This window comes from Delphinapterus leucas, chromosome 12 (genome assembly GCF_059928025.1).
Source record: "Delphinapterus leucas isolate spDelLeu-1000000601 "Yukka" chromosome 12, BTC_Dleu_Yukka2, whole genome shotgun sequence".
NCBI classification, from domain to species: domain Eukaryota; kingdom Metazoa; phylum Chordata; class Mammalia; order Artiodactyla; family Monodontidae; genus Delphinapterus; species Delphinapterus leucas.
This window is the reverse complement of record NC_143140.1, coordinates 88,258,345-88,285,939: the sequence shown is the minus strand read 5'-3', so window position 1 is coordinate 88,285,939 and position 27,595 is coordinate 88,258,345. Positions and strand designations below refer to the sequence as shown.

At 45.3% G+C, this 27,595-nt stretch overlaps 1 protein-coding gene across 1 annotated transcript in view; it reads right to left on the bottom strand.

Annotated features, from left to right (window-relative positions):
• Nucleotides 1-661: 661 nt before the first annotated feature.
• Nucleotides 662-27,595, bottom strand: part of FNDC1 (fibronectin type III domain containing 1) — a 94,785-nt gene continuing 67,851 nt past the window's right edge. Inside the window, exons 16-24 of the mRNA XM_089921684.1 lie at nucleotides 24,591-24,659; nucleotides 23,008-23,151; nucleotides 20,098-20,328; nucleotides 15,206-15,314; nucleotides 10,326-10,405; nucleotides 8,249-8,278; nucleotides 7,305-7,466; nucleotides 5,823-5,945; nucleotides 662-2,655 (exon numbers count right to left, since the gene is read on the bottom strand). Coding sequence (XP_089777810.1) covers nucleotides 2,540-2,655; nucleotides 5,823-5,945; nucleotides 7,305-7,466; nucleotides 8,249-8,278; nucleotides 10,326-10,405; nucleotides 15,206-15,314; nucleotides 20,098-20,328; nucleotides 23,008-23,151; nucleotides 24,591-24,659 — 1,064 coding nt within the window. The 3' untranslated portion in view covers nucleotides 662-2,539. The remainder of the gene's footprint in view (nucleotides 2,656-5,822; nucleotides 5,946-7,304; nucleotides 7,467-8,248; nucleotides 8,279-10,325; nucleotides 10,406-15,205; nucleotides 15,315-20,097; nucleotides 20,329-23,007; nucleotides 23,152-24,590; nucleotides 24,660-27,595) is intronic.

The following is a 27,595-nucleotide window of genomic DNA, read 5'->3' as shown; positions in this document are numbered from 1 at the left end:
GAAAACTCTTATCTACAGCTATACAGACTTTGTCTTATAGGGTAAATATTTTAGGCCTTGGAACCACATATGGTCTCCATTGCACATTATTGGTGTTTTTGCTTGGACTGTTTGTTTGTTTTGTTTACAACCCTTTAAATGCATAGAAAAACCATTCTGAGCTCACAGGCCAATTAAAAACAGGCTGAGGGCCTCAAATTGCAAGTTTAGACATTTCCAGCTATATTTAAGGTTTTTCGGAGATGAACATCTCAGTATTTTCCAACAAGGCTCATTTGGTAATTAAACTCTTCTAACTTGACATGGAATGGTTTCCAGACCCTCTACTATCTTGAATGCCCCCTTCCTGGCATCCCACTGCCAATGGGGTCCCTAAAACGTGTCCTCCAGGACCACACAGCACTAGAACTTGATGTGGCCACTGTGGTGGGCTCGTCTGAACCATTGCATAACCCAATTTGGCGAGCGTATTGAGAATACTTTCACCTTTTTGTATAAATTCAGTGTTTTTGTTTCGGTTGTGCTATCATCTGGGATTTGCAGTAATTTCTATAAAGAACTGCAAACATCTCTTTGTAATCAAAGTTCAGCTTTCCAGAATCAAGTACAGTCTAAGGTTCCAGGTGGGGCTCAAAAAACATTGCCTGAATGAACACCAGGGCAATCTTTGTATTTCTGGGAAGTAAGGATAAAATCCTTCTGAGGGAAACGTGTCCTTCTGTGCATGAAATGAGTGTAAAACCTTTCAGGGTGAGGCCGACAGGGAACACGACGTTTAATGTATGAAAGTGTGGATCACGGAGGAGAGGTGCCTGCATCTCTGTGCTGGACCTGATCCCCCATCTCTTCCGCGGGAGGCCCCAGAACAAAGATGGGTTTATTAGGAAAATTCACTTATATTTAAAGATCTTATCCTTGCCTGTTATTGTGAAGCATGTTTGAATGTCAGTGTGGAAAACAGGTGTTTTTTAGACACCCTTTTAAACAATTCCCCTTTTATGTACAAGAGCCCCAGAAACCCAGAAGATTCCTATCCTAGTATTTCCCAGACTGTCAGAACACCTGCATTTTCTTCACCATCGTTTACCGTAGAAGAGGGAACTGTGGCCACTGGGGAAGATGTCAGCTCCCGCTGCCCCATCACAAAAATCCCGCAGTGACTTGTTTCCTGTTTTATCTCCAAACCTACCGGACACGTCAGGCTTCACCTCAACGCGCTGCTGGCACCGAAAATAACTGATTCCAGTTGGCAGAACACTTTCTGCCATTACATCATTTACGTAGTGGTACAGCCCCCGGGCCCCAGAAGTGTGTCTGCCTCTGGCTCGTTCCCACTACTGGTTCTTCTACCCTGAAACTTAGAAGACAAACCCTCCGTTCCCCAGAGCTGCCTGAGGACGCGGAGGTGCCACTCACGTGGAAAGGACACCACGTTTTAAGAAGAGTTAAAGTGTCATTAAATAAACCCTCTCATGCTGCAGCTGAGAGGGGTAAGATGCTTCTGTTTCAAGGAGTAGATACCGAGCTGGGCAGGAAAGGTGAAAGAAGTTTTTTTTAAACTGGATTTCAAAATCATCTGGGACCTAAAATCTTAATCTGGAAACTGACTGGATATGTCCGCAGAGAGACCACCAGTCCATTTCTCACACGAGGATGGAAGGTGGAAATCACTCAGTTTGCCACCGGCTCACAGCTAGCATCGCTGCATCCCAGTCATTTCCACAGCTCAGCAGCGCTCACAGAAAGAACACATACCTTGCCATTCTTGCCGTGTTATACAGAGTACCTATCCTTTGGACCCTTCTAAAAAGATGTTAATAAACAGCACCTCTGCTCCAAAAAGTCCCACACACATTTATCTAGTGAACAAGTACAAACTTAGCAATTTTAATCAGTCTTTGCAGACAAGTGTGGATATGTATATGCATATATACATATATATATATATATATATATATATCAAAATTGAGAATTTACAAGTAAGATTTGACACAATTGGTCTAGCGGTGGGTTAATTCCATAGGATAAATCTTAAGTAGGCTACATTTCCTTTGGTGGCATTTTTAGTAATTCAGTTCTACTGCACAGAAAGGGATCCAAAGCTTAAATTTAGCTACTTTTGGAGGGGTCCAGTGAGAAAAAAGAACATGGGTGGTGTTCCACAAAGCAAGCACAGCGTGTTTATGCTGATCCCTGGAGATACCAAAGTGTCTGAACTTTGTGCCTAAAACGTATGAAAGTCACACCAGGCGTCCTGGTAGCTGCGCATGTCTGCCGTCTCTGGGATGAGCTATTATAAGCAAAACATGTGGAGAAGCAAAGTTAACAGCAACATTGAATCCTGTGTGTGGTCCAGGCCAAGAAGTAGGACTGAGCTCCAGATCAAAGATGCCTGAAGTGTCCGGTGTCCACCGTGTGGCCTTGCTGACACTGGGGACAGTGAGGCTTGGGAAACCATCCCTTCTCCTGCTCACAGGCCCTAGTGCAGGTTAGTCGAGGGGGCCGGGCAGGACGAGCTTCCGGCACGACCGTCCTGTGGTTACCACTTCCCTGGGATGGAAACCCCACACTCGTACCAGCCCACGTAGTAGTAGGGGGTTCCAAAACCTATGTTGCCGAAGCTGACTGGCTCCTGGCGGTACTGGCGATAGTAGCCTGGAAGGTAAAAGGAAAGAGAGGGAAAGAATAACCAGTAATGTTGTGATTTATAAAAGAAAACGTATATTTGGTCTTCATCTCCATTGTTGGCACAGAGCTCCTGAAGCCCTTGGAATTTCCTGAGTGACAAGAGCTATAAAGGTGCGTGGAATATTATTACATTCATAGTAAACCCTGTTCAACCACACCGGAGTTTATGCTAAGGACGTGACTTTCGGAAAGCATCTAAGGATAAGGGCTGGTCGCCAGAGGAACCAACCGTGTGATTGTAGGGGGGGGTAACCTTCAGCCCTACCCACAACTTCCAGGGAGGAGAGAGGGGCTGGAGATTGATGAAATCACTACTGGCCAATGATTTCATCAATTGTGCCTATGTAATGAAGCCTCCAGAAAACCCGCAAAGGACAGGTTTGGAGAGCTTGCAGGTTGGCGAGCACATGGAGATTCAGGCAGAGTGGTGCTTCGAAGGGGCATGGGTGCTCCCTGCCCTTCCCCATACCTTGCCCTATGCATCTCCTCCACCTGGCTCTTCCCAAGTTACCTCCTTTTATAATAAACTGCAATTTAGTAAGTGAAATGTCTGAGTTTTGTGAGCCCCTCTGGCAAGTTAATCAAATCCAAAGAGGGGGTCATGGGAACCTCTTATTTACAGCCTGTCCTTATCAAAAGGACAGGTGACAAGGTGGACTTGTGATTGGCATCTAAAGTGCATGAAGAGGGGCGGTCTTGCAAGACTGAGGGCTGGAACTATGGCATCTGATGCTATCTCTGGGTAAATGGTTTCAGAATAGATTTGAACTGTAGAGCACCCGCTGGTGTTGGAGAATTGCTTGGTGGTGCGGGAAAAGAACCCACACTTGGAATTGGTGTCTGTATCATAGCATCAAAAGCACCTGAACCAACTGGAAGAACCCTCATCCTAACAACCTCCTTTCGGACAGAAGGTTTCTGATAAGTTGTTCTTGTGACAAAAGTTACTTCCAAATAAATACGACCTGTGCGGAGTCACAACACCCACCCTCTGAGGTTTATCCCAAGGATGATTTGCGGAGATAATCCAGTCTCCACATGTGTGACACAGGTAGGAAAGAGTGCTCATTAGTTCTCTCTCTCTCTCTCTCTCTCTATCTCCCCACAGAGGAAGATCATTTTAGTCAATCACAATGGAGCACTCCCAGTAGGGCAGGCCCTGAGCTGGGCAAGCAACCTTAACCAAGATTCCCACAGAATCTGGGGCCCCTGACTTGCCTAGAACCGCAGGCCTCCAAGATTTACCTCTTGGAATCTGCGGTAGACTTTCAGATCTTTCAAGTAAATCTCTCAGAGGAAAGAATCCTGTAGCAGTTCTGACCACTTCTACTTTCAAGAAGTGATGCTCCAACCTCCTCAAAAAATGTTGGCAACTCAACAACTGCTCTCACCCCTTTGGCCCTGTGTCCTCTTGTAACATGAAAGGTTACCTGCCATTCCGCCAGTGAGTTTCTGATGAACCAGCACCTCTGTTCAGAGCCAAAACCATGACAGAACAGTCACAGAAACACAGTGAAATACAAACGATGCATTTAATACTAACCCTGGGGCACTGCAAGATCCTGAAACAATTAAGAGATGTGGGGTATTATGTATGTTTATTTTGATTGTTAACTTTCTGTGTCAACTTGGCTAGGACATGGCGTCCAGCTATTTGGTCAAATATTATTCTAGGTGTTTCTGTGAAATTATTTTCTAGATGAGATTAACATTTCAATCAGCAGACTTTAAGTAAAGCAGATTACTCTCCACAATGTGGGTGGGCCTCACCCAATTAGTTGAAGGCCCTAGTAGGAAAGGAGTGACTTTCCCTGAAGAGAAGGGTCTTCTGCCAGAAGCCTGCCTTCAGACTAACTGCAGCATTGGCTCTTCCCGGGCTCTCTAGCAGGCTTGCTGGCCCGCCCTGTAGATTTTGGACTTGCCACAGCCTCCACAATCATAGAGCCAGTTCCTTAAAACAAATCTTGTTCTCTCTCTCTCTCTCTTTCCCTCTCTCCACCTCTGTCTCTGTCTCTTTCCCTCTCTCCATCTCCCATTGCTTCTGTTTCTCTGGAGAACCCTGCCTAATATACTTGTTTTACTGTTTTGTATATTTTAATGTATCTTAATTTTTTGAAAATGGGTAATCTTTGTACCACCTATGGTATTTTTTTCCAAACTAAAAAATGTTAAAGATCAGAGCACCTTATATCTTAAAAAATGCCACATCACTAAAAGTGCTGGACTTCATTCAGTTGTTCTGTCTGTTTATTTGGGGACTTGGGGCAGTTAGTAATGTATTACAAGTTGTTAACTTTGAGATTAATATACTTATTTTCACCTTGCAATGCCATCATGAAATAGTTGATACATGGTCTCCTGAAGCATATCATGGTTGGTTTGTATTTGTTTATTTTTTCTTTCTCTGGACTCTTGTTCATGGCATTCTCCACCTGGAAGGCCCTCTAATCTTCGCATGTGTTTTTATGACTCAGCTCAGACTCTGCCTCTTCTGAAAACCTTCCCTGGAAGTCTCAAGCGGCAGCCCCGCCCTTTTTTTTTGTTTGAAGTATGCGGGCCTCTCACTGTTGTGGCCTCTCCCGTTGCGGAGCACAGGCTCCAGACGCGCAGGCCCAGCGGCCATGGCTCACGGGCGCAGCCGCTCCGCGGCATGTGGGATCTTCCCGGACCGGGGCACGAACCCGTGTCCCCTGCATCGGCAGGCGGACTCTCAACCACTGCGCCACCAGGGAAGCCCAGCCCCCGCCCTTTGAACTCAGAGAGTAACTGTAATCTGCACAATTACCTGACAATGGGACCATCATGTGACATAACTCTTGTCATTATTTGTACTTTAAGTTGCTTGCTCTTAGTTACCTTTCACATATTTATCCTCCCTTCCCAATTACTGACCATGTTTCCTGAGGGTAGGGGTAAGGTCTTATATTCCTTTGTGTCCCTACCTCTCCAAGGCTCACCCTAAACCCAGCATGTGGTAGGAGTATTTTGTTTCTTCCTTATTTTTATGCTCCAAAATTCTGCTAATATCCATCTTCAAATGGTAAACCAAATGCAGAGCTACAGTGAATTTTCTCCTTATGTCAGCCCTCCTCTCCACCCCCCAGTATATTACACTGGGCCTTGGTTCACATTACCTTGAGTGGTAGGGAGGGCTTCTATGTAGGACTGAGGCCCTGTTCTTCCATCCAGGTGTGAATCCACAAATTGACAATGGTCTTCACCTCTTCCCCAACTGTCCCCAATGCTGTAGAATGTATCTGCGTAAGGGAATGCGATGAGTCACTGACTGCTCCGGAACTGCCGCGCTGGCTGAGGAATTTGCACGAGCTTTGAAGTGGGCACATGACTTCAACTCTGTGTGTCACACTTTCCATGTTTGAAAGATGGTGATAATGGCACCGGTTTCAAAGTGTTATAAGGATTCAGCAGGCTCATGTATGCTAAATACTTAGCAAGTGTTCATTAAATGGAAACTACTAATATTATAGGCATTTTCAGCCTGTAGATGGGAGACCTTTCTACTCTTTGGTTTAAAAACAAGGAGGAAACTCTGATAGGCAGAGAATGTATCATGAAATAATTATGAAAAGCATGAATACCTAGAAAAATAGAAGAAACTATTTTCACACATAACTAGAAGTAGGGGGTGTGTCTGTAGCATGAGGCGCTGTCCTTGGTCCTGAACCAGAGCTGCACAGTAGGGCAAAGGTGTTTCTCTCAACCTTGGGATACCAGACATGGCTGTGTAGCCTCTCCCGGAGCAAAAGGACAGTGTGCAAGAGGGAAAAAAGAGCAGCAAGAAACGAACAGACTGGCTGTAGGGAGAGGCATATACACGGAGAAATTGCAAGGGTGGGGGATGGTTGGGGAGATTTTGACATTATCTAGAAATCATGAGCAGCAGCAAGAAACAAAACAACAAAAAAACTGACCTCTGACAAAATATAAACCAGCTGAGGGAAAGTTTTCTTTCTTTTTAAATGTATGTATTAGAAAAATTAAAAGTTGTGCAAATTTTGAAATACAAAACAATTTTGGGTAGATGGGTGAGTTAAAACCAGCAGGGGAGAAATGGCACTTTGAAATGTTAGTAGTTCAAAGTAAATACTTATGCTATTCTTTGTTTTAATCCCCTACCATGATGAAAACAATGTAATTTTGGGACACAGAACAAATAGTGCACCTCATATATGTTTCACCATCCACAATTGTTTCTCTGTAAAGTTGTTCCAATGGCAAAAATCGTAGGGGGTACTTCTCCTCAATACTTCCAGCTTACACTCATACCTTAAAGAAACTTAAAGGCCATTTTTCTTCGTTGTTAATGTTATGGGATTAACAACAAAGAAAAACGGCCTTTAAGTTTCTAAGAGAATTTTGGATTTCATTCCTAAAAAGTAGTAGATTTAAAATATATACATATATTCCTGGGTACCAATGTAAATACTAGTCACTCCAGAATAGAGCCTGCAAAACTGGCTTGCACTTGAGCCAGACTGAGATGTGATGGGTCCATACCTCAAATGTATTCTGATGCACCTGCTATGTCAAGTTAGCATCTGATAAACTAAAAGCTTTCCACACCTTCCCATAGCACAGCATCCCTAAAGACCTACCTTTCAGGTTATCACTGAGGTAGATCTTATACCGCAGTGAATTACAAAGAACGACTCCCACAAACTTTCTGTACCACGTCCGCTTCACATACTGTCGGCCGTGGCAGTCCGTGTAGCCAGGGTCATGTTTGAAAGCAAATGGGATCCAGATGGGCTCACCACCTGGACGACACACAGCACACCTTCTAAGTCATGGCGTTTCACAGTGTTTATTCTTGCACAAAATACCGGAGAATTTGATTTATTCACTGGGACTTCCCCTTCTCTCAGGGCTTTTCTGAGCAGTTTTCCCACCTCCCAGTGGTCTCTCTCTCTCTCTCTCTGTGTCTGTCTTTTCTCTTCTTTCTTTGTACTGAAGTACAACTGGGGAGTTCCTTGTACCTGAATGCAGTTAACGTATTTGCATTTCTATAAAGGATTCTCAGAGTAAGAAAAAGCCTAATTTAAGCCAAGGAACATAAGCTATAATGGCAAATTTGACCTTGCAGGGCATGTCACCCTACCTCCCCACCCCCAAAATCCCTCAGCACAGGCACCTCCTGTTCTTATCACTCATAAGACCAGTCTTGAACCTAAGCAATAGGTCTTTCTTGGTTTATTTGAAAAACAAAGTAAAATTTTGTCGTACACGTAATGCATTTTGCTATCTTTTCAGCAATTTAAAATATTCAAAGGGGTTATGAAAATAAAGTTATCTATTTTCATAGATACTGGCCACCCATAATGGTTTTTATAGATATTGGCTGCTATGGCCCTATTTAAAAATTTCCAGAACATGCTTTTCCCTAGATTAGGATGATGGGTGCAAAGAAACCAAAGAAGTTGTCAGAAAATTATGAAAATACAAAAGCGGTTCAGCGTGTCTACTTGTAACCATAACAATCTCATATTCAATATTCAACTTGATTACTAGAATGTCAAGTTTGTCAAGAAACGAAACTTACCTGGTGGCCTCACAACGAGCAAAGGATTATCTGTAGATTGAAAAATAAATAATTGACCTCACTATTACATCACACAGCCACGCAACTGTTGAAATGTGGTTTTTTTGTAATTAAAAGAACTACCCAAGCTAGAATAGATAAAGAAAGTATAAGATTCATTTGACAGATGCCAAGACATTCCCTTAGTTTTTACTTTCTAGGCATTTCCTTTCACGAAATACTCTTTTCTATTTACATTGTCTTGTTATTTATATAGAAGGTGTGGGTCCTTGACGATAATATTTTGACATTGGGTACCACAAAATAATTCAATGCTCATTATGTTTTAAAATGTGTCCATCTTGGGAAAACAGTTCAGTGGTTTCTTAAAAAAGTAAAAACACACACCTACTAGGCAATCCATCCATTCTACTCCTGTGTATTTACCCGAGAAATGAAAGCATATGTCCTTAAAAATACTTGTACATGAATGCTCATGGCAGATTTATTTGCAATAGTCCAAAAGTAGGAACAATCCAATGTCTATTAACAGGTGAATAGATACAAACTGTGGCACATACAATGGAACACTGCTAAGTAATAAAAAAGAATGAACTACTTATAAATATGACAACATGGATGGATCTCAAAAGGATGCTACGTGAAAGAAGCCAGACAAAAGAACTCACACTGTATGATTCCGTTGATACAAAATTCTAGAAAGTGCACATGAATCCATAGTGACAGAAGGCCCATGAGTGGTTGTCTGAGAAGAGGGGAGAGGATGGGCACACGGGGAGGGAAGGGAGGGCTGGATTGTACAGCAGCAGGAAGAAACTGTTGGGGTGATGGCGCTGTGCACCAGCATGACTGCCGGGATGGCTCCAAGGGTATAAACATACCCCAAAGCTTCCTCAGCTGTACATCTTGAGGATGAACAGTTCACTGTATGCCATTTCTACCTCAATAAAGCTGTTTTAAAACATGTCTATATCTTAGCCCAAATAGTGCCACTTAATATGAAACTGCATTATAAGGAAGTCTGCTTTAGAAGAAGTTCATTTTTATAAAATACAGGCCAGGTAAACATGGGCCATCCTTTTTTTTTTTTTTTTTTTAATTATCACAGAGTAAAATTACTTTTTTAGGGTACACATCCTATGAATTTTTACCACACGTATAGACTCATGGAACTCCACCACACAGAACATTTTCGTCCCCCCAGATCTGCTGTGCGCTGCCCCTTTGTACAGACCATTCATTCTGACATCACCTGCTATCTATAAAATAAAGTGACACACCATTAGCTGTAAGTGTAAATGCTTGTTTTACTCTCCTGCTCTTAGGAAATAATCTAACCAAATGGAAGCGACAGCCACGTTAGAGTGGAGCCGACCCAGCTGGGCTTCTGTAAGTGCCTGTCTTGGGACCATGGGTACCAACTCTCCAGCCTGGCTTCCTATACAGAAAGGCTGCCAACCTGGCACCTGCCACCATGGGCCAGCTCTGTGTGTACTGCCTCAGATCATGACCACGGGGACATTTCACGGAAGGGCTTGAGAGCTCTGCACACCTGCATCCCAAAGTAGGGACATCCTCTGAGTGATATTGCTTGCAAGATGGACAGTATTTTAATTAGACCCTCCATGTTAAGTAGAGACATTTTCGTCTCCTAGTAAAGGAAGCAACTTAGAGATGTGACTACATCTGCCCCTCAGGTCACATGACATTTATGCTCTTCAGCTGTTTGCAATTAAAAAAACAAAAGGAATTTATCTCTGTAACTAAATCTCTACAGATAGATTCAAACTTATCTTTCCCACACGGTTGAAAACTAGATTTTTTTTTCCCCCCTTTTCATTGGAATTTGACCTTCTCACTTCCCAGGCAGTTCCAATGAAGATTACTTTCAATTTTATTATCCAACTTTTAGCTTAGCAGAAAGAAAATCATGTTTACCTTATAAAATGACATCCAATATGAACTGATTAAAGAGAAGAGGATTTCACTTCTTCAGTTTTTATTCTATTGTAGACATGATTTCAGACTATTTGTTTTTAAGAAAAGGAAAAAAACGAGGACATGAAGTCACCCATACCTGATTCTGTGACAAATGAGACCGAAGGGCTGATAGGTCCATAGCCGTGAGGATTTTTGGCTTGAACTTTAAAATAATACCTGAAATTGGAAGAAAACATATTTTGAAAGAGAACCTTGTTTAATTTTTGTGTAATGAGACAAACACCCAAACTATTCAGCACCTGCTCCGTGGCAGGGTTTGAGTCCTGTTTTTCACAAATGGATACACCACTGCTATTTCTTCGGGTTATTTCTAAACTTTCTCATTTGCCAATAACTTTTCAAAACAATACCTGTGACTAATGGGAACAGAGGGGCATACTGGGCAAACAGGTCACTTAGATTGTGTGTGTTATTTAGAGCGTCAAGGGTTGAACTGCCCTGCGCAGGCCCGTCCTTGGATGCAATGGTCTCCCCTTGTCCCGTCTTGAGTTCTACTGACCGGAGGGGGAAGATGGAGCGGTGAAACGCTTACCAAGCAGAATTCCAATTGTAACCTAATTCTAATCACTGGACTGTGTGTGAAAAAGCAGGATGTTTGACAGTGTGATGATGCAAACCCATTGTTGGCAGGGAGAAGGCTGAGCAGTCCTGAGGCCGGTCTCCTCGGGGGAACTAACACGACAACAATGTTCTGGGTGCAGGACAAGTGCTATGCTTGCCTCTGGAGCCTTAAAGTCACTGAGTTTCCAGCTTCTGTGCCTCGTGGAAAGAGAAGCAAGTCCGGGAAGGGGAAGAGGAAAAGGCCTGGAGAGGCTTTGCTGTGGATTAATCTTTTTCTTGGAACAGAGAATGTGCTAGAAAGCACATTGTCTGAATCAGCCCGTTCATCTAGAGGGAGAATGACAAGCCAGGTAGGTTGGGAGTCCCAGAGCGTCTCACTTTGGACTCTGATGAGCTCTGGGACCAAAAGTGGTGACGAGAAAATACTGGAAACCAACACAGTTAAGACCCACTCTACCTACTGCTCATCTCTGTGTTGTCCTCCCCTCTGGGATTCCAGGTGTTATCTGTGCTCTCTTAGCCCCTAACTATCAACACTTCCAGGTAACGAAGGTGGGTAAAAAAATCCCCGCGCGGGGAAGCTCTCCACCACTTCAGAGAGTTCACAAGGAGTCTTGGTTTCCAGCTACCAGAAGCTACACTTCAATGTTACAAAATCCTGTATTTGATTGTCAGACACACAGATCACATGCACTAATTAAGATACCCTACATTTTTAAAAGGAGAATTATTTACATTTAGAGAGCAAAGGCATGTGTCCGTGGCACCTCTGCCCTGGCACCAAGCCTCCTGAGTTTCTGAGCTTCTGAGAACCACAAGGGAGCCTCTGGTCTCACAGTTACACAGAGGTATTTGACTTGGGGTTTGATTAAACAGAGAGCAAAGAAAAGCCCATTCGGTAAAATCAAGTCTTCTTTTAAGCTTTCCAAGAAAGTATATTCACATCTCATTTAGGATAGAATGCTTTTTTAAATGTCATTTTTTTATAATGCACAATTATAGAACATGCACAATTAAGAACATAGGAATTCCCAAATCTCAATTCACTCAGCATTTCGTGTTTCCTCAGTTGTGCGTACTTTTAACTCCGCGGTCGTGGAGTTATTTAAGGCAGACTCTGCTGGCCGTTCAAGCAGTGGGTTGGGCATACATCAATGATAACAGTCCAACTTTACAGATACTTTTTTTTCCTTAAAAAAATAGGAGGGCTTCCCTGGTGGCACAGTGGTTGAGAGTCCGCCTGCTGAAGCAGGGGACACGGGTTCGTGCCCCGGTCCGGGAGGATCCCACATGCCGCGGAGCGGCTGGGCCCGTGAGCCATGGCCGCTGAGCCTGCGCGTCCGGAGCCTGTGCTCCGTAACGGGAGAGGACACAACAGTGAGAGGCCCGCGTACCGCAAAAAAAAAAAAAAAAAAAAAAGGAAATCGAAACCTGGAGAGTGACACTGATATTCAGAGGCTACAGGGGACCTTTCTGTTGAATATTTCTCAAGCCATCCCTGGAGCCACGCTGCTACCTCTTCCCCAGCTCCACAGAGGGAAACACCCTGTGCAGTTGAGGAGATGGCAGAGAGACTATTCCGATTTCTTGGTTGTATCCATTTTGTTTTACCACTGAAACCTACATATTCTCCAAATCTACCCTCCTGTCCACACAATAATTCCAGTGCTCCGCAAAGCCCACATGGCCCAGTTCTAAAGATGTATTTCCACTTGAACTTGCCTAATGTGTCAAAGTAAGTTTAAATATGCTGAGCTGAAAAACAACATGGGATTATGAAAGGAGTAAAGTTCCTACTTTCGAAACCACATAAGACTTTCTCTACAGACTAAAATGTACATTTCATACCCTGAAGAGTCTCTGTCTCACCCAAGAAACAAAAGCAATCCATGCCTTGCCTTCTTCTACAAGCTTCTGGCACCTTCTTTTGAACAGCCTCCATGGTGACAAATCTTTGTACCTTAGGTATGGACTTACAATATGAAGATTCCAGAAAGTGATTCAGGGCTGAGTTGGGTGAATAAGGTGGGCAATGCCCACTTAATCTTGTCAAAAAAGAAGATTCAGTTACAAAGAACCAAAGCCAGTTTGTACATCCTGTCTCCTCTTGGGCTGGACCGACTTCTGCGTCTCTTACGAGGACTCTGAAGGGGGTCCTGAGAAGCCCTGAGGACTGTGCAGAGGGTGGGGAGACGCAGCCTCCGTGGAATAAGCACGTGGACACCCCAGTGAGCCCATCGGAGACGCCCTGCGTTAGGGGAAACGCGGGGAAAAATGAGCATCCTTACATCGTGGCACGCTTCCCGGGCTGTAGAAGTTCAGCAGCTGTTGGGGGGTCGGAGGAGGCCTCCGTAGGAGGAGGCACACGCCCCGCCTTCCAGCCGGCCCACTCCCTCCGCAGGACGCGCGGACCACGGGGCAGAGGCTGCTGCTGCTCCCAGCCTGTCAGGGCGCTCAGTGTGGGTGGACGCAGGACTCGAGCCTCAGGGGACACTAGGGCCCTCTGGGACCGGCTGGTCCAGCCTCCAGCCTCCTCTCCTCCCCATTCCCGCCCCCGCCCCCGACATCAGCCTCCTTCTCTTCCTTAAACCCACCGGCTTCCCAACACCCTTCCTGCCTGGAGCAACTTGACCTGCTCACCCACCTTCTCCAGGTGAAGTGCTGCTTATCTTACTCCCCATGGAAGCTCACCTGACTGCACGCTAACCCCCAAGTTCAGGTAAAAAGCCCCCTATCGTACCCTCAGAGCGCAGTGTACTTCTCCCTCACAACACTGGCCGGGGAAGGTTCATACTTATGCATCTATAAACCATCTGTCTCCACCAGGCTGTGCGAGCCAGGAGGGGCCACGGCGTACTGTGCACCCCCGCCCCACGCCCGCCCCACGCCCACTGCTCTCTCCTGTGTGGAGCCCGGTGCCTGGCCTGAGCAGACACTCAGTAAGCACTTACCGGTGGATCGTGGACACTCAGTCATACCTACTGAAAGAATGAATCAACCATCCTATGTAACCGGGCCCTGATATTATTCACAACTCAGCATCAGTTTGGTACCAAAAGTTGCCACAGGAGCGCTGGACTGCGGAGGGCGCAGGGGACTGGGATTTGCAAGGAGCCATGCGGCCAAACATCCCTAAGGCCTCTTTCAGCTGATACTGAGGCTGTGCTGTAAGAACATTCACTCTGCCCACAATAAAAAAATGGGATGTTGACTTCGTTTTCTTTAGTTTTATTCTTTTCGTAATGAATCAACTTTTCGTTACTATCAGAGAAGAGCTAAGAAAAGTGCTCTCTCAGTTTCCTGTTTTTTATTTGCTGAATCTCAAAATTTATAACAGTTTATGAAAGCGCAGTCCAAGGGAGCCCAGGACATTAACAGGCCCTGAGGAAAGTTCTCCACTAGTGTAGAAGTCTCTCGGTGCCCAAGGATATTGTCCAGTTTCTATCCCTTTCAACACATTTCTGTTTAAGGAGAGTATTTTGTTCCAATCTCCTCTGTGTTCCTCTGACTCTATAAAAAGTGGGAGACCTTGGGTCCAAGTCACTTCACTTAGAACACTTTGCTATGGAAACACAGTGGCTTGACGTCACACGGTGTGCTAGAGCCATTCTACAGGCTTCAGAGAGCCGATCGCTAAATATCAGGAATTCTGCAGAGCCAGGGTAGCTCAGAATTGGCCACGGTGGGAGAAATTGGCAAACACCATAAACCAGTTGTTATTGTTTTGATTTTTTTTCCCAGAGAGCCGGTTTACAAGCATACCACAGCTCAACCACTGTGTTCTTTCCTGATGGCTGTTACCAGCAAAACCAGACAGTATAAGAGAGGAAATGCACACTCATGCTGTTTGTACCCTCGAAACAAGTCCTGCGTATTTCACACTGGGGGCTCACTCTGAGATGGCCCTCTGGCTAGCGAGCCACTGCCCTGACTAGCTTACACGCTTCTTGTAACCGTTATTAATGTGTAAAGTACATCTTTCTTGAATGATCTGAACTTGTACAGTATAGAGTCTGAGTAATTGCTGCTCCATCAATGTCACGTACAAAGCTCGTGCTGCCTAAGCCACCATGGGGTGAGTGCAAACAGATCGATCCCCTTTCAACACACAGAGCAACCTTTCCTTCCCCAATGGCGGGTAGTTTTAGTCTCCGGGAAATAGAGAACAAAACAGAAATACAATAATCTAACAATTACGGTGCCCACAGTGCTTCCTCCTAAGAAAAATACATGACATATGGTGAGCATTCATTGATAGTCTATGAGAGCTAACGAGAGAATTCAAAAGAAACCATAAAAACATTTTTGATTAATCCTTTCCTTTTCAACCTAAGGATATCCATGACCAGGCACATAGGTCTCGTTTTCTGTTTGTAAATGACTGACACGTCATACCTTGTGTTTGGCTTCAGGTTCTCGATGGGAAGGTGAGTTACTGATGAAGCTTGGGTGGACCACTTGTTCCTGATGAAGTCTTCATAGGATGCACTGTAAACCAGGTAACCTACGAGTGGAAAGGAGGCAGAACCCGATGAGCGCCAAGGAACCACATCACACCAGAGGCATAACCCAGGGGAGGACGACGGGAAGGAAACAGTGGCGTGGAGGCAGCTCTGTGCGAGAAGTCAAGAAGGGGAGTGTGTTGGGTCAGATGGGATAGAATGCTGGTACCCACTGGTGAAACCAGATGCAGATGACAAAATTAAAGACACTTCCTGGTGACGAGCTGGTTCCCTACTTCTCTTCCGTGTCCTCATCTCCCACATTCCCTGGCCTTCCTCATCTCCTTAGGACTGATAACATCTGTGAGCGCGCAGCAGAAGAAAGGAGCAGTGACCTCCACACGAGTATTTCAGAAGCTCCCGGTAGAGATATATACAGTCGTCCTTCAGGTGAAACGAAGAAACCGTGATGGTGAATGCCGTGTGTGTGGCTGAAAGACCCCAGACTCACGGTGGGTGATCTCCTCACCTACTGCTATTGGCTCTCCTTTAGTTTCTAGTTGTTGAATACCTCTGCCTGCCCTTGACCTCGATGTCTAGTGACAACAGTCAGGCAGCTCTTTTCTCTGCCTTATCTGCTGTTAATGGGCCTCAGCGGGTGGGCCCTCAGCCCTGACACCTGCCCAGCCTTCAAGGCTGCCTCGTTAGGCCAAGAGAAGCTCACGTCACAGCTTCACACATTCTTTACTTACGTTGGAAGGAAATCGTTGTCAAGTACTTTCTACGTGCCAAACATCATGCCGAATCCTTTGGATTAAGTTTTACTTCGATGAATTCTCCTGGTCCTACTACATAGGTTTCCCGGCCCTCATTCTGACACATGAGGAGACTGAGTCTTAGAGAGGGGGTAAAAATCCGGTCCAAGTTCACATTCGTTAATTCATTCAACAAATATTTACTGTGTGCCTTCTATGTGTCAGATCCTGCACTAAGTGCTGAAGGTCAAATGGCGACTCGTTTTATCTAAAACTCCAGGAGCAGTAGGCCGGCAGACAAACAGGATTACACAGCCGTGATGAGAACTAAGGAGCAGCCCACATGCTGGGGGACAGGGGGCGGGCAGAGCTCCCCCAGGGCCCCGAAATGGGGCTGATGACTGAAGGATGGGAAGCAGCTAAGATGCATGGTAGGAGGTGGAGTGGATTCCAGGTAGCGGGAATTCATGGGCAAAGATGACGAAGAGGGAGGAGCCAGGAGAAGGCGGAGCCTCCGAGTGGCAGGGTGGGAGGAGGGGGCGACAAGAAATGAAGCTGAGGAAGCACAAAGTGGAAAAAATATGCAGGGCCCTTTGGTCACGAAGGCTTTTGCTTTTCATTCTAGAAGAAAGGGAACGTATTGAAGGGGTGACACAACAAGACTGTCTTCAGCACATCTCTCTGGTGCAAAACGGAGGACCGACACGGTGTGGGGCATGGATGGGATGGTCTAGCTAGACAGCTGTCACAATATCCAGGTGAGAGGCGGTGACAACTCAGGCTCCGTCGTGTTAATGGAGGGAAATGGATGCATGCAAGAGAAATCTGAAAGGTGAAGCTGACAGGATTTAGTGATGAACTGAATATGGAGGGGAAATAAAAGGAGATTTTAAGATGACTCCAAACCTTCAAGCTTGCAAAAAATGGGTGGAAAAGTGAGGGCTCCTCTGAGACAGAAAGCCCAGATGAGCAGGTTTGGGGCTCTGAAGGATCATGAGTTTGATTCTGGACACACTGAGTCTGAGACGCTTTGGAGACATCCCGGTGACGATGTCGAGTAGACATGCTTTTACTGTTTGAGGCTCAGAAGAGAGGCAGGCTGGGCCTTGAGCTATAAACCAATGACTCCCCTCCCAGATGAATTAAAACCGTGTGCGTGGGTAAAATCCTGGAGCGAGAGAACACAGAGTAAGAGGAAAAGAGAACTGAGGACCAAGCCTTCGGCAAGTCCGATCTTTAGTGTTTGGTCAAAGAGGGTGAGCCTGTGAGGGAGACTCGGGTTGAGAGAATTGGATCGCAGGTCAAGGAGGAAAAGATCAATAGCATCAAAAGCATCTAAGAGGCAAACAACTTCATTTAGCAACCTGTTCTCTCTGACTGCCTCCATTAAGACCTATCCCGGTGATGGAAAGGGTGGATTAGAGTCACACAGCTAATTGCCGAGCGCACAGGGAGCAGAAGCAGAGGCACTGGGCTCTGAAGCCTTTCCACGCTGCTTTCTGGAGGAATTCGTTCTTCTCTTTTATCAACAAATATTTCATGGGGACCTGGGAAGGGTTGCTGCTCTCTCCACAGGGTTCCCTCCTCCTGAGGACAGCCGCATCAAGCCACACATGCTGCATATAACAAAGGCACATCCTCACACATGTGCCTGAGGAGCCCCGTTTTGATGGGTCTGCCTGGCTAATCCGCCTTGAGATCAACTCCATCAGAACCCTGTGCTTCGTCCCACATGCTACGCGGGTTTCTCTGCTTATCCTTGGGTCTGAATTTTTATAATGTGCTATCAGAGCACGTGTAACTCCTGCTTTCTCTGTTCTTATCAAAACCTGTCCTGAAAAACTCAGAGGCCATCATGTGGGTGATTTCCTATGGAGTCACTCCCGATGGAGTAACTGCCTCATTCATTGGGACTGATCAGGGAAAGCAACGGGTTGCACGCCTACTCACTCCGCAGGAGTTTCCTATCGTTTGGATACCACCTGGTTACATGTTGACTCAGCCGCCTGTGCAAGAGTACAGCTGGTGGAAACCAGCAGAGCGCTCAATATCTCACGGAGCTGCCAGGACCCAAATGCCCTGCAGTGGGCCCAGAAGTGTGATGTTCTGTTTGGGTCTGGGAGGTATCTGTGTATCCACTTTGCCTCGCTGTTCTACAGCGAAAGGAGCTGGTACTTGATTCATTTGTTGATGAAGAGCTCCCACGATATTCTCTTTCAGCCTCTGGGGTCTAAACAGCCCTGCATATTGCAGGGCTGTCGTGCGCTGAACTATTCCACAGTAAACAGCTTCGCAGCATCAGCACAACCTTCTACTGGGAGTGCCCGGACCCCTATAAATACTTCAGCCACGTTATCTATGCTCGTGGCATGAGTACTCGTGATTAGGGCACTGAGGTTTGGTTTAGGGTTAGGCGTAGGGTATGTGTTGATGAGATGACCTCAAAGTCTCCAGGAAGGCTTGGGATGTGAAGTTAACAAGAGCATGTGTTTCAGAAGCACGCCCTCTATGGGATGATACAGGAACTGCTTCGGGGTTAAGTCCAGGGACATTTACCGGGAGTTCTCTGAAGGCTCCTCACGCGGCAGCCCTTGAGGCATGTCTAAGGTGACCGGCGCTCTCATCCTGTATCCATCCTTCTGTTTTTCAGAAGCCCCGTGGCTCAGGGCACAGTGGTATATTTATTCTAAGTAACATCTGTTATGCAAGAGATCAAAAGCTAAATAGCTTAAGCTAAGATTTTCCATTATTTTTTTTTTCTGTATGCTTACTTGCTTGCTTTTCAAAATTGCCATTCATAAAATCATATTCAGTTAATAAAAGGATTTTCTGGCTGCTTTGACTACAAGCTTTCCTCCTTCCGTTGATTTATTCGTTTTCTATTAGGAACATGCTGGACTTCACAGAAGCTGGCCTCTGCAGCCCATGCAGCTCACAGGCTGGGGGCGACCGTCACTTACATTTAGACCAAGACTCCGCCCCCTTGATCTGTACCCTCACTCTCCCCTGGCCCTTCCGCCTTACCCGGCACAATACCCAGGCACTCTTTCCTGTGTTCCTTATCCTGGTTTTTGGGCTGCTGTGCAAACTCCATTAGAAAAGTTGCTCTTTGGATGTGCTTGGATATTTTCTTATCATTTTAAGAGATAATATTGGGGACATAAAGCAAAAGCACTAAAAATTTTGAATTTGATGAACCACACTAGCATAATAGTGACAGATAATATGTCAAACTCTGACTTACAGCACCATCCCCAGTCCCGAGTCACACACACACACATATGTTCCTTCCTCTTATATAACTAACTGACCCAAAAAGAATCATTTGCAAAAGAAGGGTCTATTCAAAAAAACATTAATTCTTTACTGTAGGAACTTATCTCAACAAATTTATCCTCAAATATATCCTTGGCAGAATCAAATGAACTCATGAACATCTCACAGGCCAAGACCTAGGAGGATGAAGATCCCTGGGCACTTTGCCATCACATCTGGGGCCCATCTAAGGAATTCAGGGACACGGAGACTGGTTTGGAAGCACCCAGCAGACATGGAAAGAAGGGAAGAGGCTGTCACTACCCCAGGGTTGACTGTGACTCTGGGGAGCGCACTTCATCACACATGCTGTGGGATCTCATCTTACGTGTGGCTCTGTGGACTCCCTGGCTATTTGCAGGATTACAGAGTATAAGAGATGTAACGACATTTTGCATAGGAGGAAAGCAAGGTCCAGAGAGATGAGGTAGGTAGCTCAAAGTCATAAAAACCAATTTGGGACTAGGATTCAGGACTTCTGACTTTCATCTAGTGCTCTTCATACTACCCCACAAGGCTTCCCATACTGCCTCTATTTCATCCTTTTAAAAGAAGACATCTGCGTTCATCCATCCAATTCATCATCCAGTTCATGCATCTGTCCATCCATTTAACCTATCCATCCATCCTTACATCCATCCATCATTCATTTATCCAATCCATCCATTCATGTACCCATCCATCCATCCATCCATTTTCCATCTATCCACTCATCCATCATCCATCCATCCCTTATTGTCTGTATTTCCCACCTACTGGTTGACAGGGGACACACCTGTTATCATATCTCCCGGGGCGGATTTGTCCCAGTCCACAATGACAAATGAGTGGCAGCCTTCCACGGCGACCACAGTGATGTTGCGGGGGGCATGCTGAGGAGGCAGGTCACTCTTCTTCAGGTCGTTTGGAATGATTTCATCCAGGCTGTCCACTTGGAAGTGATCCAGAGCATCAGTCAGAGAGCATGGGGCAGACGGGTCTTTATTTAGGTACGTCACATAAGGAGCTGGAAAAGAACAAAGATACCCAGTCGGATTGCTGAAGGCTTTCTCTGGAGGCAGAAACATGATGTCTGCTCCACGGAGTAGACCCCGATTCAGTCTCGTCCTACTAAGCATCCAGGGTCATCAGCCCTGATGCCAAACTCAGACGCGCATCCCTAGCTCTCTTGTATGGATCTATATATTTATATCTTTTAACATCATGGTGTCAAAAGAGCTTATCGCCCCATCAACGTCAATGATTATGACCTCGGTGGTTTTGAAACATCTCTGAGCTACGATTTAGTATAACATAAGCCTGCAGCATTCTGCCATTCCTATGCCCCAAAACTTAGAAGGGTGTGAATCAGCCCGACTTAGAGTTCTCTCAACCTCAGTTCATTCCCTAGGCTGTCTTGGGACCAGAAGAAACCATACATTGATCAAGATACACAGCCTTAGCCTCAGTTCTGGGTGGCCTTCCCTGGGACTTCAGGGACTCACATAACTACCTGCAATGTCTGCACAGGCCAGGCCTGAATACCCTTCTACAACATTACCACTCAGGACGATAATAGCTACCTCACATTTATGGATAGGCTCAAGCTTTCTCTATACACGTGATCTCAGTAGACACACGGGCCCCAGCATTAAGGCAGGACAAGAACTGATAACCCACACTCCAGCTGAGCCAACGGGTGCTGACAGAGGCCCCCAGAGCAGCGGGCAAACAGAAGCTTTTCCCTCTAGTCCACAGCTCTTCTTATTACATATGCTCTAGAAGTTAGAAAATCCAAGGAACTGGATTTGAGCTTTATACATTCAAGACCCCCAAGTGCTCCCAAGTAACAATATCTAGAACTTTCTAAACGTTCCATTGCATCTTTTCATACAGGTTCTCATTCTCAGTGGCTGTGAGGACTGAAAGCAATTTTTAGATCCCCTATATTCCAATACTCTGTATAAAATTAGGCCTTTCGAGCTTGTTCATGATCTCATCAGGAAGTTTGGAGGAGTCATCTACTACGCTTTATAGAGTTATAGGCATATGAAAATAGCCAGACAATAGTAAGCCTTTCAGTCTTTTAAGAGTTCTTTGGAGCAGTTAATAATAGCACTGAAAGCATTTCTATTTCTGTCACGGAACTACAGAGAGAAAAGTCAGCACATTCGGGGGATTCAGCCAGGCTTCTGCGTGCCATGGACCAGCATTACCATTTGTCTCAGGACTCCTCCTTCTAATTAAGATTCTTAAAATTCAAAAAAAGAAAAAAAGAAAGCACTTCAAACAGATAACACACACACACACACACACAAAGATTCTTGTTCTTCAAGTACGTGTGGTTCAGACACTCAATACTACATCTTGGCTGGCAAGAGTTGTTCTCTGCTGATGGCAGAACATTTGTTTTGGAAACAGAAAAGTGTGATATTAGTTTAAGCTGTTGCCTGTCTCCACTCAGTAATAACTTATTTTTTTTCCACTTAGTAATATGTTAATCTGTCTTGTTAGCGAAGTTCATTAAGGGCATGGGAAAAGAAGACTCCCAAAGGGAATGAAACACAGTTTAGTGAAACAGAATATCCTCCTGAAATTGTTTTAATAATTGAGAAAGAAGAATAGAATCAATTTCTAGGTCGCAAGTCCCTGAGGCTAACAAAAACTATAGGAAATAAGCTGAAGGGCAAACGAACCTATTTACAAAACAGAAGTTGAGTCTCAGGTGCAGAAAACAAAATTGTGGTTACTGGGGGGAAAGAAGAGGGAGGGATAAATTGGAAGATTGGGATTGACATACACAGTACTATACAGAGAAAAGATAATAAGAACCTGTTGAATAGCACAGGGAGCTCTATTCAATACTCTGTAGTGACCTATATGGGAAAAGAATGTAAAAAAGAGTGGAAGAAAAAACTGAAGGAATGGGTTTCCCTGGTGGCCACTGGTTAAGAATCCGCCTGCATATGCAGGGGACACGGGTTCGAGCCCTGGTCCGGGAAGATCCCACATGCCGCGGAGCAACTAAGCCCGTGCACCACAACTACTGAGCCTGCGCTCTACAGCCCGTGAGCCACAACTACTGAGCCCGTGAGCCACAACTACTGAAGCCCGCGCCTAGAGCCCATGCTCCGCAACAAGAGAAGCCACCGCAATGAGAAGCCCGCACACCACAACTAGAGAAAGCCCGCGCGCTGCCACGAAGACCCAACGCAGCCAACAATAAATAAATTAATTTTTTAAAAAACTGAAGGAAAACAGCTTCAGCTCTTTGAAACTCTAAGTAGCTCAATTCAGTAAACTGCTCATCTTTTAGGAAGAAGTTAATGAAGTGCAGGCAAGGCCTAGTGGAAGTCTCATCTCAGAAAAGTTGGCTACAATAAAAATACTCATATTCCCTGGACTGGTGATTATCGAAAGTGTTCCTTCCTCTTTGTCCACACAAGGCAGCCTCTGTAAACTCTATTCTGTCGGATACCAAACGTTCTCCTGCATTCATCCCCCCTCCCGACTTCTGCAGAAAGCAAGCTCACGTGCATCTAAACAGGAATGACTCGCTGAATCAGCCCAAATGGAAAATTCATCTGGGAAGATAAGCCACCGCTGCAAGTGCGCTGCCTTGGCCAATCCAAGGGATTAGTTGTGCTCTTCTTCAAAGAACGAAAGTTAAAACCCATGGCTCTCTGATTCAGGAAGTTCTATTTACCAACAAATCGTTTCTTTCCAGCCAGATCGAACTCTTCTTCAGGGTAGGAACTGATGGAGCCTTCCGGGGGGATGACAGCAGGAGTGGCAGCAGGGGTGGAGGGCTTGGTGGTGGCCGGCAGCCTTGAGGTCTCAACTTCATAATCTGAAACGATGCAATGGTTTTGTAATTGGGCACTTCCAGAAAAGGGGCACCGTGTGCCATCAAAAGATACCTTCTTAAGATTGATCTCTACACGGAAGCATGTACGTGCACACACCCCACCACTCCGTAGAATAAATGCTATGCCTGAACAGAATTTGTTGCTAACAAAACAGTATCTCCTCCCATTTCAGTCCTCTCGGAAAAGCAGCTCCTGGTAAAAGAAAGGAAGGAAAAAAAGAAACACAATGACCAGAAAAATGAGATTTTTAGAATCAAAGCTGGACAGAACCTTAGAATTCACCCAGTTTTGCAGGCTCCTGTTACTGGTCCAAAACCATTCTCTGCCTAAATAATTTTCCCTTTTAAAGCCATAAAAAATTCACATGAGAAAAGAAACTTGATTTTTTAAAAAATTTATCTTCTGTGTATGGGCTTTTCTCTGGGGAGGGGTGTAGGATTAATCCTCTTCAGAGAACTAATCCGTTAACAAAAAAGAAAACTCTGCTCCCTTTCAACAGCTCCAAACCATAAGAAAGGTGCTATTTTCAAAGATGCTAAGAAAGCTTCCTTTGCTTTCTCACATCTGCTGTTTTTCTTTTAAGTCCATTTTTTTTTTGTTTTGAAAACTGGGGGATTAAACCACTACATGGAACGATCGTGATGGCATCAAAGGTGACATTATTCCCACATTTGTGATTTAAGAGCCTTGGAACTACAGACAGCAGCAGGCAGGCAGAGCACAAAAGTGGGGACAGACATCCCGAGTGTCAAAGGCCAGCACTGGGGTGGGGACAAGATTTCCACATGAATTCCTTCAATTTCGGAGGCAACTTACAAAACACACAGAACCATCACAGGGTCGTAAGTACAATGACAGGATTAGTTGCCATTGATGGAATGAGTGTTCCAGGTGCCATGCAAGGCGTGTGTATTCTTTATCTTAGAAACTTACCTTGACATGAAAACATGCTATGATTAAAAAAAAAAGAAAAAAGAGTCAGCACATCTAGAGCACTGCATTTTTTTATGTAATTAGAAAAGGAGAGGAAGGAAAGAATGAGAATGGGAAGAGTCAAGACTGGAGGCTGAGACCTGGTTAAGCCAAGTCATTTTACTAACGGTGTGGATGGGGGACAGGAAGGCTCAGAATGAAGCAGCTCCAGAATCTCTAGAGGAAGGAGGGGCTGAGAGGGAGGGAAAGGGGGGCTCAGGGAACTTGTCTGGAAGCTGCATCTGTGTATGAAGCACACTGTTTTCCTTTAGGTTAACCTGTATTGGGGGGTAACTTGGAGGGGGACGGTAGAACCACCCTTCCCTAAGCATTGCCACCCACCCCTGAGTTCCGAAGGAAACGGAAATTCAAGTCATCCACTTAGTCATTAAAATAAGATTCTCCCATCAGAAAAGTATGCAAATAATGTGTTTAAAAACATTAGTACCTTCATCATAGATCACGTACGCCTCTTCCGTGGGCACTGCCGTGTCGGTCTCCAATCCTGAGAACTCATCTAGTGAAGGAGGAGAGGGGAAGGGTCAGCAAACGCCCCAGGGTTTCTTCTCAGCATCACGTCGAGGGCACAGTGATCCAGTCCCATGATGGTTCCAGGGGAATAAGCACCCCCTGCCAGGGGCTCCTCAGCTTCCTCAGAAGGAAGGGAGTTGGAACCCAGATTTTCTCTCCTTTGTACTCAGAAAAGGGCACTGGGGTCCCCTCAAGGATCAAAACAAAGATACCTCCCCAGCATTCCCGACCAGCACAAGGGGCTGTTTCTGACCTTCCTCCCACCTCTGCGGTGCCCAGGCTCCCCCTGGCCCGGGATGTCGCAGGCCTGAGAACAGGCATTCTGGGACGGCAGAGAGTGGCAGCTGGTACCCAGGATGGGGACAAAACTCCTTCTTCCGGGAGCTCCTTTGCTCATGGCACCCTCATTCTCTCCAACCCCTGGATCCTGCCACTCACGTGTTCCAGAAACAGGGTGACCTCCTGCCTCTCCTCTTTTGCAATCTGGCTTCACTGCCCCTCTAAGCTCCCACCCTCTCTCACCGACTCAGGAGATAAATCTGTACTGATTAGACTTGCATATGAAGTCTAGAAATAATATTCCAATGATTACAAACTTCTTTACAAATGGGTAGGGCTTTATTTACAAAACCATGAGATCTATTATGACTACAAAATTATCCTCTAAATGCAATTAACAGACTTTTATATGTGATTTTTTGATGTCTTCCAGAAAGCCCTAATTATAAGAACCATTGTGAAAATGACTATTATTAATGACTGAACTGATATCACGAGCATGGATGACAACTTGGTTAAGAAAGGTGAGTGAAAGCAAAAAACACATTTTTTGTGTCCACCATCTGGGTCCTTTCAGCAGAAGCTTTTTTGAGAAGGTGGGAGGAGATCAATATATTACTTCTCGACCTGTGGGAGGAAAACGCCGCTGCAAAAAGGAGACCGTTTCTTTGTAGCTGGTAAAATCTTGAGGCACCTTAAAAATTCAGAGGAATTCCTTTCTTTCTTTTGACCTGAAGCCACAGCAATTATACAGAACTCTCAATTCAAGGCACACTTAAAAGGCAGAGGGGGTGTGAGGGGACAGCAAGCAGGAACTAGGATTTATCACTTGCCTTCTGGGCATCAGGCAGTGTCACATATATATTGTTCAAGTTAATCCTCACATAAGATAAATGGGGTTCATTATACCCACTTCTCAGCCAAGGACACCAAGGATTTATAACATGCCTGGAGTCACACAGCTGGTAAAGGATAAAGCGCTGAAACAGAATTGGACTTGAAGGCCTCGGCTCCAAAGACTATGTTCTTTATACTTCATCACTGCCGCCACTGTTTAAAAGTTGGACTAACCAATCTTTTGCTTGTAAACCTTAAGGCACTTTATTAGAACCGTCATTCCGCAGCATAATTAAAGGGGAATTGAACTAGAAAGTATACCGACGCCCTTCACTCAAAATATTACAGGCACGGGGCTTCCCTGGTGGCGCAGTGGTTGAGAGTCCGCCTGCCAATGCAGGGGACGCGGGTTCGTGCCCCGGTCCGGGAAGATCCCACATGCCGCGGAGCGGCTGGGCCCGTGAGCCATGGCCGCTGAGCCTGCGCGTCCGGAGCCTGTGCTCCGCAACGGGAGGGGCCACAACAGTGAGAGGCCCGCGTACCGCAAAAAAAAAAAAAAAAAAAAAAAATTACAGGCACCAATTTTGAATGGTTTTCTTGCTAGGAAATCACTGATCATTCCTGAGAGATACACCAACGTAACCATTCTACTGGCCTTGTCTGAGCCTACTTTGAATAACTTCAGGAGTGCGATGCTGCCGAAACAAACTCCACCAGCCGAGGACAGTGGCAACCTTGCCTCACCTGTCTGGCCCCTCTGTGATGAAAAGCCCCGCATACACCCGAGGCCCGTGACACGCCCCCCACCTGCCTCACCATGGAGGTGGTGACGCTGGGGATGTTCTGACAGGGCCAACGAAAGTCAACAAAGAGAAGTTGTAAATGATCCGCCTTTCAGGATGGGCATTTCGAGAAAAACGATTAGACGCGACTTTTTTTTAGGTCATTCCAATGTCAATATGTCTGGATCCAAGAGGAATTACTTCTGGGCTGGTTTCAATTAGACAGTTTTCAGGTTGACACCACCTAACGTTTGGAGTTACCTGGCTGTTGTGTCCCAGAAACCATCTTTCTCCCTGTGTCCATTTAACTTTCAAGAATGTAGTCTTGTTTCACCTCATTATCAGCTCAGGTTCATTTCCTTTCATTATTATTCTTGCTCAGGTCAAAATGAATAAACTGTACAATTTTTGCATCCCGGAGTGAACGAGAAAAGGGGAAACTATAGGGTTTCTTTCATGGATTCCTGATACTAAATACAATTCCTTGAGGAGCTGAAACGCTCTGGTCCAGCACCAGGCCACAGAAACGATGCCTTTCACCTGCGAACTTGGATCACTTCTTGAGATGAGTGACAGTTAAGTCTTCTGGCAAAAGTAAACATCCTACTGAGTGATTTAGTGCTCCTTTTTTTGTTTTAAGACCAAATAACGTCAGGCATAATTTTTCTAAAAGAGCACCATCTTGATTCCAAGTCAAAGAAACTTGCAGATGTAATGAAATAGATTTACAATTTTGGGGGAAAAGCTGACCCTCAGAATTTGCCCCACCTGAATGCCATTTTGAAGCACTTGGAGCTACATAAAACGGGATGTCTTATAAGCCAACCCAGAATCAATGTCAAAAGCTTCCACCTCTTCATATAAAAGTAGCTGCCAGCCACCAACCATGTGGTACTCAAGTTTATTTTCTTGAGTAGTTTATCCAGTCATGAAAAAAAATGAGCGCAAAATGTTCGGGTCTTAGCTCCAGAGATATTTTTTTTAAACTATAAAAAAGATTCTCATTAGAAGCTTAGAGAGAAGG